This window comes from Psittacula echo, assembly GCF_963264785.1.
Source record: "Psittacula echo genome assembly, chromosome: 5".
Lineage (NCBI taxonomy): Eukaryota > Metazoa > Chordata > Aves > Psittaciformes > Psittacidae > Psittacula > Psittacula echo.
Window position 1 is genome coordinate 80919794 of NC_137739.1, and position 14678 is coordinate 80934471.

At 42.7% G+C, this 14678-nt stretch overlaps 1 protein-coding gene across 1 annotated transcript; it reads right to left on the bottom strand.

Moving 5' to 3' along the window:
- Positions 1–1738: 1738 nt before the first annotated feature.
- Positions 1739–12692, bottom strand: LOC308221082 (potassium channel, subfamily K, member 16-like; the record flags this gene model as incomplete). Its single annotated transcript, XM_080617934.1, has 5 exons — positions 12058–12692; positions 10181–10301; positions 6943–7109; positions 5244–5412; positions 1739–2064 (listed from the first exon to the last, which is right to left on the bottom strand). Exons 1-5 carry the CDS (start codon positions 12250–12252, stop codon positions 1739–1741), a joined length of 978 nt encoding a protein of 325 aa, XP_080474060.1. The 5' UTR covers positions 12253–12692.
- Between the last annotated feature and the right edge of the window lie 1986 nt (positions 12693–14678).

Genomic DNA, 14678 nt, shown 5'->3' on the forward strand with positions numbered 1-14678 from the left:
TTTCACTCAGTTCTTGTTCCTGCTGCCTCAGAAAGGTTTACTGACAGTGAGATACATTAGGTGAGAAGTCAGGCTTAAGAGTAACACTGGAAAATAATCTGGGGGCAAAAAAAAAGTACATATTTGGTCAGTTCTACATGCCAGGTCTTGAACCAGCAGAGTTGTTTTGACAAGAAGTGTGATTTTGTTTGACTGAAATAGTTATGAATTCAACTTCAAGGCTGATTGCATCTTTATAGCCTAAAATTGCTTTATAGCTGTAATATATTCTCCCTTTCACATAGGAATAGCTCTGGCAAGGACTGGTCTTGCTGTAACAAACACCTGGAGGGTGAGCCGAGAACAATTACTCACTGACAAAATAGGAACTTGAGCAACATGTTCAGCACCATCAAAGGAAGGTCCTTTGTGCACTTAACCTATGGACTGCTTTGAGTGGGTGCTGTGAATGCTGATGTGAGTTCAGCATTTGGGCAGGTTTATGGTCTTCGAAATACAAAGTCCCAACCTCTTTTTTGGGCAGCCTTTGAGCCATCAACTACTTGATGAGGAAACATGGCAGAGCTGCCTTGTTCTTATGCTATTTGGAGGCATACGCTAGTAGGCATGGTCAGAGACAGGATATTTGACTAGAATGACTTTTAGTATAACCATATACACCTATGGGACTTTTCATCTCAATGACTGTGTTTACCACAGCTGCTTTGCCAGCACTTTAGGGTAGGGTTTCATGCACTTTTGACACACAGGAGGCATCTGACACATATTTCAGGCCTTTAAAGGCCAGAGTCTTCAGCCAGGGATGGCCTGCATGCCAGGCAGTACATCTGAAACAGCATGCCCAGATTCAACATCCTTTTCCTACCTGATGGAAAGTAAGGCTGCACTGCTTAGACAACACTCACACTTGAAAAGCAATCTTAGCACAGGACAGTAATTTTAAACAACTTTATGGCTCCTATGGAATACAAACACCACAGCAAGGTGCTGATGCAGCGAGGACTCCTCTATTCAAACCAGTCTCTGTTCTTATAAAATTATTATAGAATAAAATGACTATAAAATTTGAATTAAAGACAAGGTTTTATTTGTTCTTTATAAATATAATCAGAAAGATTTTTCAAAGCCACAGGCATAAGAAGTGAAATTGCCTTTATTCATCTTAGTGCAAAAGAGGAAGAGGTAGAATTCACAGTTTCTAACATGCTAACCTTTTTCTAGCCCTGTCCATTAGATGCTTCTAGAGTCTCTGAACTGAGCTCAGGTCTTGTCCTTTAGAGTCTTCTAGATCATAATAGCTTAGCCAATATGATGGCTCAAATCAGGCATCTATTACATTATATATCCTTCTTTCTTCTTCCAAAGGTACTATACAATGCCTCAGAAAAGCCTGTGTGTGCCAATTCCTGGAAGAGACATGATTGCAAGCAGCAAAATTGAAATAGAACCAGCAAGCTCTGCCATGCCCCTCCTCTGCATTTTCATGGAAGCACCTTAAAAACTCCTTGTAAAACAAGTGCACTTCTCAGGCTGTTAGCACAACCTAGCTGCAAATTGAGGAGCAAATTTCTTACCATTAATATTCAGGCTTTGTGTAACTAAGTCTTGAGTTCTGAAAGGTCGTATCTCAGCCAAAGGTAGGAGAAATTTTATTTCCATGGGAATTTCTTTAGAATAATTAACTAGTAACTCTCCAATGAAGAATTCAATTCTCATATGTTACGGCGATAGTTTTGCTCTAAGAAAAAGCATTTTTTTCAGTTTTTGTCTGTTCAGAATCTGGTTCTAATGACTCCATTTTCTGTGCATCCCCTCCAGCATGTGGAGGAAGTAGTTCTTCTTCTGGAATAAACTGAGCAGGCCAGCATCTTCTTTGTTGGCTTGCTACATTGTCCTTACTCACCTTTCCAATTTGATGGATATCCTTGACAATTATTTTTTCAGTATCTTCTAGTACTGTTGTCAATAAATTAAATAGGAGTGCAATCCAAGCAAGACCAAAAAGGATCCAGATGGCCACCAGTGTTCGATAGTAGGAAAAGTAATTCCTGTCAGGCTGTTTACCTGCAGATAAGGAGGGAGAAAGAAGAAGAAAATTATCAAGTTAAAATTTCTCTGTTGGTGTAAAGCAGGCCAGTCTAGTGGATTTATTGATGTATTTTATGTGAGTACTTTAAGGTGACTTTTTCATTATAGTGGATTCTCTCACCTCCCTAGCATTAGGTCAAGGCTGGGCAATCTCTTGCTGTTACAATAAACTAGTACATGCTAGCACAAACATGCTGGCCTGTAAAAAGATATACTGGATTTTATATATTGATATACTGAATTAGCAGCAGAGCAGGACATTTTTTCCCCTTACAGCATACCAATCCCAGTTCAACCTCTACACCTAAATGCAATGATGTGGGAAGTAGTGTAAAAATGTATTGTATTATCTGGAAAATATTGCCAAACTCACAAAGCACAAAAAGCAGTGCACAGTGGACCACTATAACCACACAACTCCTACTACCTAAGTTACTGTAACTGTGTATTTCTATAAAGTGTGAATATAACTTCATAAATACTTGCTTTAAATTACAGTTACCTTTCATCATACAAAGAGAGTGGTTGCAATTCCTAATTTACTTTTGAACAGTCTGAGGCACTTCTTCCATTAAAAAAAATAGGTGACTGCTGAGAACTCACTGACACATACCAAGAATACAATTTTCTGTGTTGGAAACCAGACCAAAGCTTACTTCATGCACTTCAAATCTCTTATCATCAGCCCGTATCTTTTCTGCATAAGTCATTTTATTTCTCCAGTCAACAATACACCACCATACAGACAGCATTTGCTCCTACTGCACTTAGCCCCACACGATGTTAACATCATGGTACAGCTTACATGGCTGTGCAAGAAACTTGGTGATACTGCGTATCAAGTGCTGTAAGTCACTGTCAAAGGTGACTCCACATAGTAGGTAACAGGGACATCACAAACAGGGTGGATCATTTACCTTTGTGAAGCTTCCCAGAAGGAGCTTCACAGCCGGCAACTCTTTTCAAGTCCAGCAGGACTCTGCAGTGCATAGATCAATGTGCAGGATTTTTGTATTTCATCAGGCAAGAGCTGCGGAAATGGGGCAGAAGTGGGCTGGTCTGACCTCATAGATAGATATCCAACAGCTGCTTCTGCTCCTGGGGTTGAGTTGGCACAGGGGATGCCAGGCTTGCTACAGAGCATCACCTTTTGTGTTCTTATCTGAAGTTCATGATGTGGGGTTAGCAAAGCAACTAGTAATATCTTTGTAATGTTAACTCAAAACTGGATTTAGCAGGGCATAATTTCAGTTTACAGCCCAAAGGGAGTTTCACCCTAGAGGTATCACCTATATGTATTATAGTTAAATCCAGACTCATCTTCCTGCCCAAAACAGGCTTTATCTCATGCTTGAAATACAACAGCTACAAATCAGTTTTGAATTACTAAAATGTGAATAAACTCAAACCTGTTCTGTTCCACCTGGCCAGTGCAAATCCACTTGTCATCTGTAATTAATTCTAAACAAATAATACTCAGAGCAGTCATTGATTCTGCTTGTTTCATTTTGAGGTGTGAGGCATTAAACTTATCATTTTATCACCTTTGTTTAAGGCAAATTGAGATATATATTGCAGGGAAAAATATTTCAGCTCCAGTTAAGTCATCCTAATGAAGATGAAATCACAGTACCAGGAGGCCTATCTAATTGCTATTTTTTAACTGTATTTGTAAAATAGTATGTCTGCAGAGCACATAGTCACAGCAGCCTGTGACTTGCTGTCATTCTTGTAAAACACACTTGTAATTTGGACAAAGGAAGAGAATGCACCAGTTTAATGGTCACTTTTTCTCCCACGTGGCACCAATCTTTCTCCATCTTCCTGTGTTCCACATCACTGTGTTTGAGGTGCTTAGCATCACACATGCCAAGGTTATCATATATATATATGTTCAGGAAACATATATGATATATATATATCATATATAGATGTTCAGGAAAGAAATGCCTATGCCCTATTGTCCTCCACTGCAGTGACAAAGATTGTCCCCAGCTGGAGAAAACAGTAAGCAAGGAGGTCACTGTTGTGTGATACAGATTCTTTGCTGATGCTCGAGTTCTGTTTCATGTTTGTGGCAATGCTGCTTAACCATTGTTGGAGACAAAGAACCTTTCTCTGGATTATGTGAAAAGAGAAAATTCAAGGGACACACATTTCCTATGCTTTGAAGCAAGAGGGAGCAATTAGCTAGCTGGGATGACTTGGAGAAATGTTGCCTAATCAACTCGTTGCTATTGCATGAATTATCCAATCTAAACTTCTCCTGTTTAAGTTTGAACCCCTTACCTCTTGTCCTGTCACTACAGTCCCTAACAAAGAGTTCTTCCCCAGCATCCTTATAGGCCCCCTTCAGATACTGGAAGGCTGCTCTGAGGTCTCCACGCAGCCTTCTCTTCTCCAGGTTGAACAGTCCCAACTTTCTCAGCCTGTCTTCATACCGGAGGATGCGCCATCCCGGGCAGTGTTCAAGGCCAGGTTGGACAGAGCCTTGGGTGATATGGTTTAGTGTGAGATGTCCCTGCCCACTGCAGGAGGCTGGAACTACATGATCTTAAGGTCCTTTACAACCCTATTTTATGATTCTATGATTCTATGATGCATAGGAGAGTAAAGAAGGCCACTTTCACAGTGGTATCTATGTTTAAGACCCACTTCTCATAGAGTGAGTAGATTTCCCCACTTTGCCATGACTGGGGTTTCTACCTCTCAGTCTGTTGTGTAAAATCACGTCTTCTGAAAGATGATCACTTATTTCTTTAGTATACATTTTGACACATAAGCTTTAGGTAAGACTTAGCAAAGATACATGCCTTATTTCATATGACTGTCTCAAACTGTTCCCTTTTAGTATATGCAAATTCCTATGCTCCTTGAATTCTTCTCCTACATTTCCCCTTCCCTCCCCAAAATGCTTGGCTTCTTTGCACCCCAAAGCACCACATTTATTGTATTTAGACAATTTAGTGTTTTTCTCAGCACATGCAATCCCACAGAAGTGAGTAATACCCCCAGAACTGTACAAGACAAAGACTAGTCAAAGACTCACACAGATTTGCCTCTACAGTACACTGGTGGACTGTGCAGTCAACCCATGGTAATTATGGTCATGACCCTGGTGCTTTGCTCTGTCTCCTCTCTGAAATCAGCCTTACCTACTACATAATCTCCAAAGCCAATGGTGCTGAGGGTGATAAATGCAAAGTAAATTCCTTCACTGTAGGACCAGCCCTCTGTTTTCTGGAAGAAGAGTGATGGCAAGCACAGAAAAACTAGGATCCCCGTTGCCAGGAAAAACAGAAGGGTCAGAAATTTTATCTTCTTCTGAAAAAGAAACCAGTTCAATTATGAGCATGATTTGACACACTAGTAGGTCCTATATAATGATGGCTATTCAAAATGGTTGGATATCTAGGAATACCTACTAGGACCACAGGAACTGAAGGGTTTGTATTGAGTACTCTTCCTCTGAAAGTATCCTAGGCTTGCTTTGAAGCAAGGGCAACCCATGTATTATGGGTGTTACATGTCCACAGTAGCCCTGGAACATGTAGTCTCTTATTTGATTGTATCAATCTCCAATGACTGTGAGTATAGGAGGAATTCCTTTCAATTAATTTGACTGGAGTCATACTATTTCCACTTTTCACCAGAAAGCTTTGCTTTTAGTTTTTAGGTATTTGGGTATATTCACACTGTTTCTGACAATACTATCTTGGAGAGGCTTGATTGTTGACCTAATTTCTCACTGCCTCAGTGCCACAACTTTGTTCCTACCCATTGGATACCTTACTACAAGAAGACCTTTAATAAATGAGATCTTGATGAAGAAGTGCCTGGAAAGTGACTTTTGAACCATCCTACTTCCTAGCAGTCATGAAGAAGCCTTGACTGGAGAAAAAGACTTGTTATGTATTAAGATTTATCAGGTAGACACACATATACAGAATTTTCTAAGTCTAGATTGTCTGGAAATTAATGGCAGCTGTTGGGTAATTTTTCATGCCTTTGTGCTTTGTGCATGTGCTTGAGTCTGTATCTCATCAGGCCTTATGTCCTATTTAAGTTCGCCAGACACAGGGAGAAATTTAGCAATTTGAACAGGGCTGACTGTAGCATTCATACCTTGTATTGAAAGAGAATTACAGTAGGAGACACAGAAAAGCTATTCTCACTTCCTTGATAGTGATGAGAGAAGGGGACGAGCTGCAGATAACTTGGGGCATAATGAGGCAAGACACATCCTGTCTCTGGCTATTTACAGGTGCCTCCACCTTTCAGCAAGTGGGCTCAAATGGATAATTTCAGCCTGTTGTTTCCTTTCTTTCAAAGCTAAGGTTGGAGAGGGAATAAAGGATCACATAATGAATAAGGAGGGATGACACACTAGGCATTGAGTCAATACTATTGACTACTTATAGTATTGAAAACCCTATAGCTCACTGCTTTTTACAGCTTTTTACTGCTCACCTGCTTTATGCTGCCTCAAGATGAGATGATTAATCATCTCTCTCTTTACTGGTTATAAATGGAGACAGGTCTTCCCAAGAGTGTTAGCTTCTGATGTAAGTGTCTAGAGAAAAAGATAAGGTGTCCACTCTCCCCATTGTTAATGAAGGGGGATGGATGTCTGCCATTTAGGTGGATAGATAAAATGCATCCCTTTCTAAGAATATCACCTCTGTGGTTGCCTTGTCTGTTTAGCTCTGCAAGCGAGGAATGTCTCTTTCCCTCTCCTAATGCAATGCCTAACACAGCATGAGAACAAATATAATAGGGGATAATGTCAGCATACACCTTGAAAATAAAACTAAAAATGAGCATATAACTGCCCAAGTAATTAAAGCCAATTACCTTTCTCATTCCTTTCTCGTACAGGAATTTCCCCAGTTTTTTACACAGCAGTGAGAGCACCTTACCAACACGATGTAGAAAAACAATATTCAGAGGGATTCCAAACAGAGCAAAAAAGACACAGAAGATCTGGCCTCCGGCAGTTTTAGGACGCAGCGTGCCATAGCCTATGAAAAAAACAGGGTCAGAGGAGATATTCCAGAGAACTGGAGCAGCCACAGTCACATTCACACCTACCCTAACCTGGCCTGCCTTTGACCCTAACAGATGTGGCTAGCACATCTTAGTCAACATGCATACTATTTTCCAGAAAAACACAGCGAGAAAGTGATTCACCATGCAGAGAGCACTGTGTGCTCCCAATCCAATCTTAGTGGGAACAAAAAGCAATTATGGGAAACATGTACTGTCCTGTGACGAATACATGGAAAAGACAAAACCCAGAAGTCTGGGGACCTGGAAGACATCAAGGCTGGAGTCACAAACTGTTTGCCATGTCAGAATCACACACAGCCATCACTAGCTTCTTGTCAATCTGCCTGTCTGCTAGTGACCTTCTTGGCTAAATCCCAGCAAGCTAAAATGTTCAGATACTGGCTCCAGTCCCGGAGCAGTGCAGTGTGTATTACAATAGCTGGTGCTAATTAGTCCAGACCTTACTGATGGCTGATTTATTCATGCCAGAGAGATATTTGTCATAAAGTCCTATCAAAAGAGGATTTATCCACTTAGATAAATAGTAGAACAACAGCTGCAGAACTCCACACATCTCCTTTAATGGAATGAAGACTGTTCTTAGACCCCATGAGGTATATCCCTGAGTGCAAAAGTCCTGTACTTTCTGTGTGTCCTTACTCTATCAGTGACCCTGAGAAAAGGCACTCTCCCAAGCACAGTTCATCTCAAGGCATCCACTACTTGGAAAATGTGATGTTTTATTTGGGCAAAAAGACAAATAAAACAACTAATTGGTTTACTGGATAGTAGGCCCCAAATGCTTGAGCTGTCTTGTCCTCCCTGTTGTGGAAATGTTCCATTTTCATGACAAAACCTGGTGAAGATGAGTGGAAGTACCTGACATACCTTCACAACAGACTTACTGGCAAAGGTGCAGAGGAACAGACTGTCCTGGGACGGTCTGTTCACCTGTGCTAGTGTTGGCAGATACAGAGTTAATTTTCTTCATAGTAGCCAGTATGGGGCTATGGTTTGAATTTGTGCTAAAAACAGTTTTGATAATTTAGGGCTGGTGTTGTTATTGCTGAGCAGTGCTAGGCAGACTCAAGTCCTTTTCTGCTCCTCACCCCACCCCACCAGTAAGTAGGCTGGGGGTGTACAAGAAGTTGGGAGGGTACACAGTTGGGACAGCTGATACCAACCAACCAAAAGGATATACCACAGGACATCACGCTTAGCATATAAATTTGGGGGAGGAAGAAGAAAAGGAGGGATGTTCAGAGTTATGGCATTTTGTTTTCCCAACTGTTACATGTGATGGAACCTTGCTTTCCCAGAGATGGCTGAACACCTGCCTTCTGATGGGAAGTAGTGAATCAATTCCTCGGTTTGCTCTGCTGGTGCATATAGCTTCTGCTTTACCTATTAAACTGTCTTCATCTCAACCCATGAGTTTTCTCACTTCTACTCTTCTGATTCTCTCCCCCATCTGATCAGGGGAGAGTGAGAGGTGCTTAGCTGTTGGCTGGGGTTAAACCATGACACTAGGAAAACAAATTTTATGGAAAGTGATTGATTTGTTTGGCAGAGAAATGTTGTAATGAAAAAATACAATAATACAGGTGGTGGCAATGAATGGATTGGCTAGTAGCAGAATGCTGACAAACTAAGAAATGATACGTGAATACGTGAATGTTGTAACCATGGAACATTTGTCATTGATTTGATGGCTCAGAAGCCTTTCTCTCTTCTACAGCAGGAGGTCTCCTGTGCAACACCTGCACACCCACCATGATGCTGGGACACCACTGGGGCCCTTGTGACATGTCACACTCATATCTCAGTGCAGCAGCCATGCCCACAGTGTAGTGTGAATGAGGCCTCAGCTTTACTCTGAAGAAACATAGCTTTGACTTTCACTGCATTTGAGTGTGAAGCGGGAGCTAACGGTATGGATTTTATGCTTAAATTTGGCAGGCCTGCACTTTTTGGGATTTGTATTTGAGAGAAAGGGAGAGGTAGGCAGGCCCTAAAAAGGTTAGAAGAGCTTGAAGAAGCAGTGTAAAAGTCTCAGCATTTGTGTTACCCCCTTCCCACTTTTTCCATCCTGGCATATTACTAGTTCAATACGTGCACTAACAGCTCAGTACAAATTATTGAGACAGTGTCCATGCCCCAGGAAAGTTCACTTCTTTCTTGTAATTCTTTTATGCCTTACAGCACTCTTGGATTTAAAGCCTATTTGACCCCGTCATGGTTTAAGCCAGTCGGCAAGTCAGCCATGCAGTTTCTACTACCCCCCCACTCCCGGAGGGATGGGGAGGAGAATCGAAAGAATGTAACTCCCACGGGTTGAGATAAAAACAGTCCAGTAACTAAGGTATAACACAAATCACTACTGCTACCACCAATAATAATAATGATAACAGAAATAACAAGGAAAGAGAATGCGATACCACCTGCCGAAAATGAGCCCGACAGAGCAGAGAGAGTGCCCTTCCGGGCAACTCCCAGTTACCATCCCTGGGCATGACGTGCTGTGGTATGGAATACCTCTTTGGCTAGTTTGGGTCAGGTGTCCTGTCCCTGCTTCCTCCCAGCTTCCCCTCCTCCCTGGCAGAGCATGAGACTCACAAAGTCCTTGGTCAGAGTAAACATTCTGACCAGCAACTGAAAACACCGGTTTTATCAGTATTATCCCCAGGCTGAAAGTCAAAAACACAGCTCTGCACCAGCTACTAAGAAGGAGAAAAAGTGACTGCTGCTGCTGAACCCAGGACAGACCCTAAACCAAAGACCAGGAAAGTGAAGTTTGTCTCCGACCCACAACTGGTAGCAGACGGAGCATTTTAACAGATGGCTCAAAAAGAAACAAGTGGGAAATAATATGAAAAGCCACAATAGTGTAGGAGGAGCTGTGTGTGAGGTCTCAGGACCAAGTCTGTTGCTGTCTACCATCCATGACAATGAAGGCCTGAAGTTTTTAAATATCTTTAAAATATCAATTCAGGTCCTGATAACCAAACAACACACACATATATACGTAAAGCATCAGTCTTACCTATTGTGGAGACAACCGTGCCTGCAAAGAAGAAGGAGTTACTGAAATCCCAGTTGCTGTCTTCAATCTGTGATTCATTTCCAACAGGGTATACTCCATTCTGAATGGCTTCAGTCAGGTTCTGGGAGTGCAAGCAAACATTTGGTATCAACACAGATGCATTTCTGAAGTGCTTGCTGCAAGAATAGATTTAGCCAGCTACTGCTCCTTTCCTGTAAATACCACTCACCAGTACTCAGTGATACTCTTGACACTATTCACACCTTCACCTCCAGTGTTTTTGAATGTTATTCTTTCACCCTGTTTATGCTGACTGCTGTAGTGGTTGTTAGGAGAACTTGCTTACTTTAGCATGATCAAGGACCTCTGCTCTTTTAGGCTAAGTACTTTGGAAAAAATGATCCTACATATGACTAGGATGTTACAGAGCAAGACAGCCCACTGACTTACGTGATGGGGTGGCTGGTTGGTGGTTTCGAGTCTGCCCTTAAGATGACAGAGGTGGATACAAGATCTAATCACCCAACTGTATGCAGGCACACTGAGCAGTGACTCCGATCCCTCCCAGAGAGCATCAGTGGGTTATAGCAGGGTACATGTGACACTAGAGAATTTCGGTTTAATTTTGTATTCTGATTAGTATCACAGATTAAAATTCAGAGAAAGTCCATTGATTTACAAAGCATTGCTCTTGGTGTCACCACAACCACAATTTAGTCTGCATTTGCACTCTTCTCACAACTGCATGCATGAACACACATACACATATTTACAATGTGGTGTTTGAGATGAGGTTAGATGAATTAAAAAGCCAAACAGTATGCAGAAGTCCCTGCCTTTAGCAAGCAGAGAACATTGGACTGGACATCTGAAAGGCAGGCTAGTTTGTACAGAAACAGCAAGAGAAAATCCAGAGATGAACCCTGCCAGAGGCATGACAAAAGCTGGAATAAATTGCACCAGAAAAAAATCTTCCTTCTCTCTTCCACACTCACTATCTTTAGTGCTGGTGTCCCAGAAAATCAAAGCTAACAGGAATTATTCCACAGCCCTTGCATGGAGACTTCACTGTCTTCAAAAGTTTAAGGAAAACTTCCAAAGTGAAGAGGGTGCAGGCATATATGAACTCGGGCTGGATCACTAGCTGTGTTATTAGACATACCAGTTCTTCCCCTCCTTTCCTTATCCTGTGAACTAGCTATTAATTTCCTATGCAGAAATACTTACCGTAAGGCTAATTGCACTCCCCATTTCCTTCTTCATTGCAACAGCTAGAACTAGGATATACCAACAATTTGGAGACAACTGTACTCATCCTCAGCCTCCTGTGCCATGACCAGAAACACCTTTCCCTTGGCCAGGCTATCTGTTTTACTTCTGCAGCATTTTCAAAAAGTAAACCCTCACTATGCCACCTTCCTTGTATTGATCTGGGCTTCTTTATTTTTTCCCAACAGATTACTTCTGATCTTGCCATATGGTTTCTTTGTGCTATCTCTGACACTGTTCTACGTGGCAACCATGCCCATTCATTTCAGACAGCTTCATTTTTTCTGCCATGCCACCCATTGTAGTTAATTCAGACACACCAAAAGCTGAATGAAGAGGAGTCAAGACCCCAAAGAATCGGGACACTGTGGGATGGGGACTGTTAATAGCTAACACACAAGGTTTTGTCAAACTGCACAAGCTGTATTTACCATCAGAGTGACCTGCCTGCTCAGACTGGAGAGCGAGCTTGGGGTTTGGTAAAAGCACCCCAATGACTACATCAGTAGGAAAGCAGAGAAAGTCATCTGGATAGCAAGGCTGAAGAGGAAACAACATGTGATGGGGAGACAGGAGGGAGAAAGGGCTTCCACAGGGCTGGCACGCACCTTCATAAACTGTTCCACCTCCGCCACTGTGAGCTGAGTGAAGTTCTGCAGAAAAGCCTCCTTCATCTGGGCAGCTGCCATTTTCTCCTGCTTCTCAGCAGTTCTCTCCAGTGCCTGGAACACAGCAGCACCCACAAGCAGATAGATAAAGTAGCCAGCCACCAGCAAACCTGTCTGCAGCTTGCCACTGCACATGGCCTTCCGTGGGATACAGCAAAGGACAAAGATGGTGATGCCTCCCCCAGGCAGGAAGAGCACTCCCAGCTCCGTTTTCCACTGGGATTCTGCACTGACAGCAACAGTGAGCTGTCAAACACGTTCACGGGGAAGTTGGGAAAAAAAAAATCCACCAAACAAACAACAAAAAACCAAAACCAAACCCAAACCACAAAAAAATCCAACCCTCTCAAAAAAACTTTTCCACTCTCTGGGCTGCATGCTGTTTAGGAATTTCCTCTTGTCTGTGAAACTCTGCCTTGCTGAGTTCTCAGGAAAAGTGGGTCAGGATGTGAGGAGCTGGCAAGTGGCCATCTCCTGCTCAAGAGGCTCTGGGGACAGGTGAGGATAGCCTGTAAATGGTCCACAGAGAGCTTGCTAGGAAAAACATTATTTCCCCTCCTCTGCGGCCTGCCAACTCCAAGAACTGGTCTCCAGGGCAAGCCCCAATGACCTCAGAAGCCCACTGTAGTGAGGTGGGTGTTTGTCTCTACTCCCAAGTAATAAGCCCTAGAGCAAGATGAAATAGCCTCAAGCTGTGACAGGAGGAGGTTTAGATTTGCTATTAGAAAAAATGTCTTCACTCAAAAGGTCGTCAAGCACTGAGTTTGGAATAAATAGCAGACAGATCTGAGTTTGGCTGCACCAGGAACATTCTTAACACTCAGATTAACTTGCTTGATCTTAGACTTTAAAGCATTTTAATTTGTTTTGTGCACAATTTCTTTGTTATTTCAGCAGATGCACTAATTTAGTAATGAGAAAACACTGAAGCAAATCGTAGAATCATAGAATCATAGAATAGTTAGGGCTGTAAAGGACCTTAAGATCATCTAGTTCCAACCCCCCTGCCATGAGCAGGGACACCTCACACTAAACCATGTCACCCAAGGCCTCATCTAACCTGGCCTTGAACACCGCCAGGGATGGAGCATTCACAACCTCCCTGGGCAACCCATTCCAGTGCCTCATCACCCTCTCAGTAAAGAACTTCCTCCTTATATCCAATCTAAACTTCCCCTGTTTAAGTTTGAACCCGTTACCCCTTGTCTTATCACTATAGTCCCTAATAAAGAGTCCTTCCGCAGCATCCTTATAGGCCCCCTTCAGATACTGGAAGGCTGCTATGAGGTCTCCACACAGCCTTCTCTTCTCCAGGCTGAATAGCCCCAACTTTCTCAGCCTATCTTCATAGGAGAGGTGCTCCAGTCCCCTGATCATCCTCATGGCCCTCCTCTGGACTTGTTCCAACAGTTCCATGTCCTTTTTATGTTGAGGACACCAGAACTGCACACAATACTCCAAGTGAGGTCTCATGAGAGCAGAGTAGACGGGCAGGATCATCTCCTTCGACCTGCTGGTCACACTCCTTTTGATGCAGCCCAGGATACAGTTGGCTTTCTGGGCTGTGAGCGCACGCTGAAGCCGGCTCATGTTCATTTTCTCATTGACCAACACCCCCAAGTCCTTCTCTGCAGAGCTGCTCTGAATCTCTTCTTTGCTCAACCTGTAGCCGTGCCTGGGATTGCTCCGACCCAGGTGTAGGACCTTGCACTTGGCATGGTTAAACTTCATCAGGTTGGCATCAGCCCACCTCACAAGTGTGTCGAGGTCCCTCTGGATGGCATCCCTTCCCTCCGGCGTATCAACCGAACCACACAGCTTGGTGTCATCGGCAAACTTGCTGAGGGCACACTCAATCCCACTGTCCGTGTCACCGACAAAGATGTTGAACAAGACCGGTCCCAACACCGATCCCTGAGGGACACCACTCATTACTGATCTCCAGGTGGATATTGAGCCATTAACCACAACTCTTTGTGTGCAGCCATCCAGCCAGTTCTTTATCCACCGAGTGGTCCACTCATCAAATTGATGTCTCTCCAATTTAGAGACAGCCTCTGAAGAAGCAATATGCCACCTCTTCTGCTCTTTAAGCCTTTTCATTTCTACTGAGTTTGAAAACACAAGAAAAGACAGAAACTCTGGGATTAGCTTTGCAGAACTGGTGTAAGCAAGAAGTGGCAGATGGCAGCAGTCTGTCAAGTGCAGGTTGTCCTTTCACACATAAATCTGTTTGGCCTCAGAAGAAAACAGGAAAACTATGACGGAAGGTTAAGTAGCTTTGCAAACCCTTAAAAGTTTGAAGATTTTCTTTAGAGTTACTGGAAAGGGGTTTGCAGAAACCGGATATTTCATGTTTCCTTTCACTTTTTTGAAACTGCAGGATGTCAGTGTGTTTCTTCCTCAGATTTAAACTATTTCTATACAAATAATGTCACCTATGGCTTCACCCTTGCATGTGTCTAGACTCCTAGCCCTGTGAGACAAGTGAAATCCCTTTACATGTATAAATGGAGCATTTCCTCATCTGCACAACACACATGAAGATAATACAGGTGGAT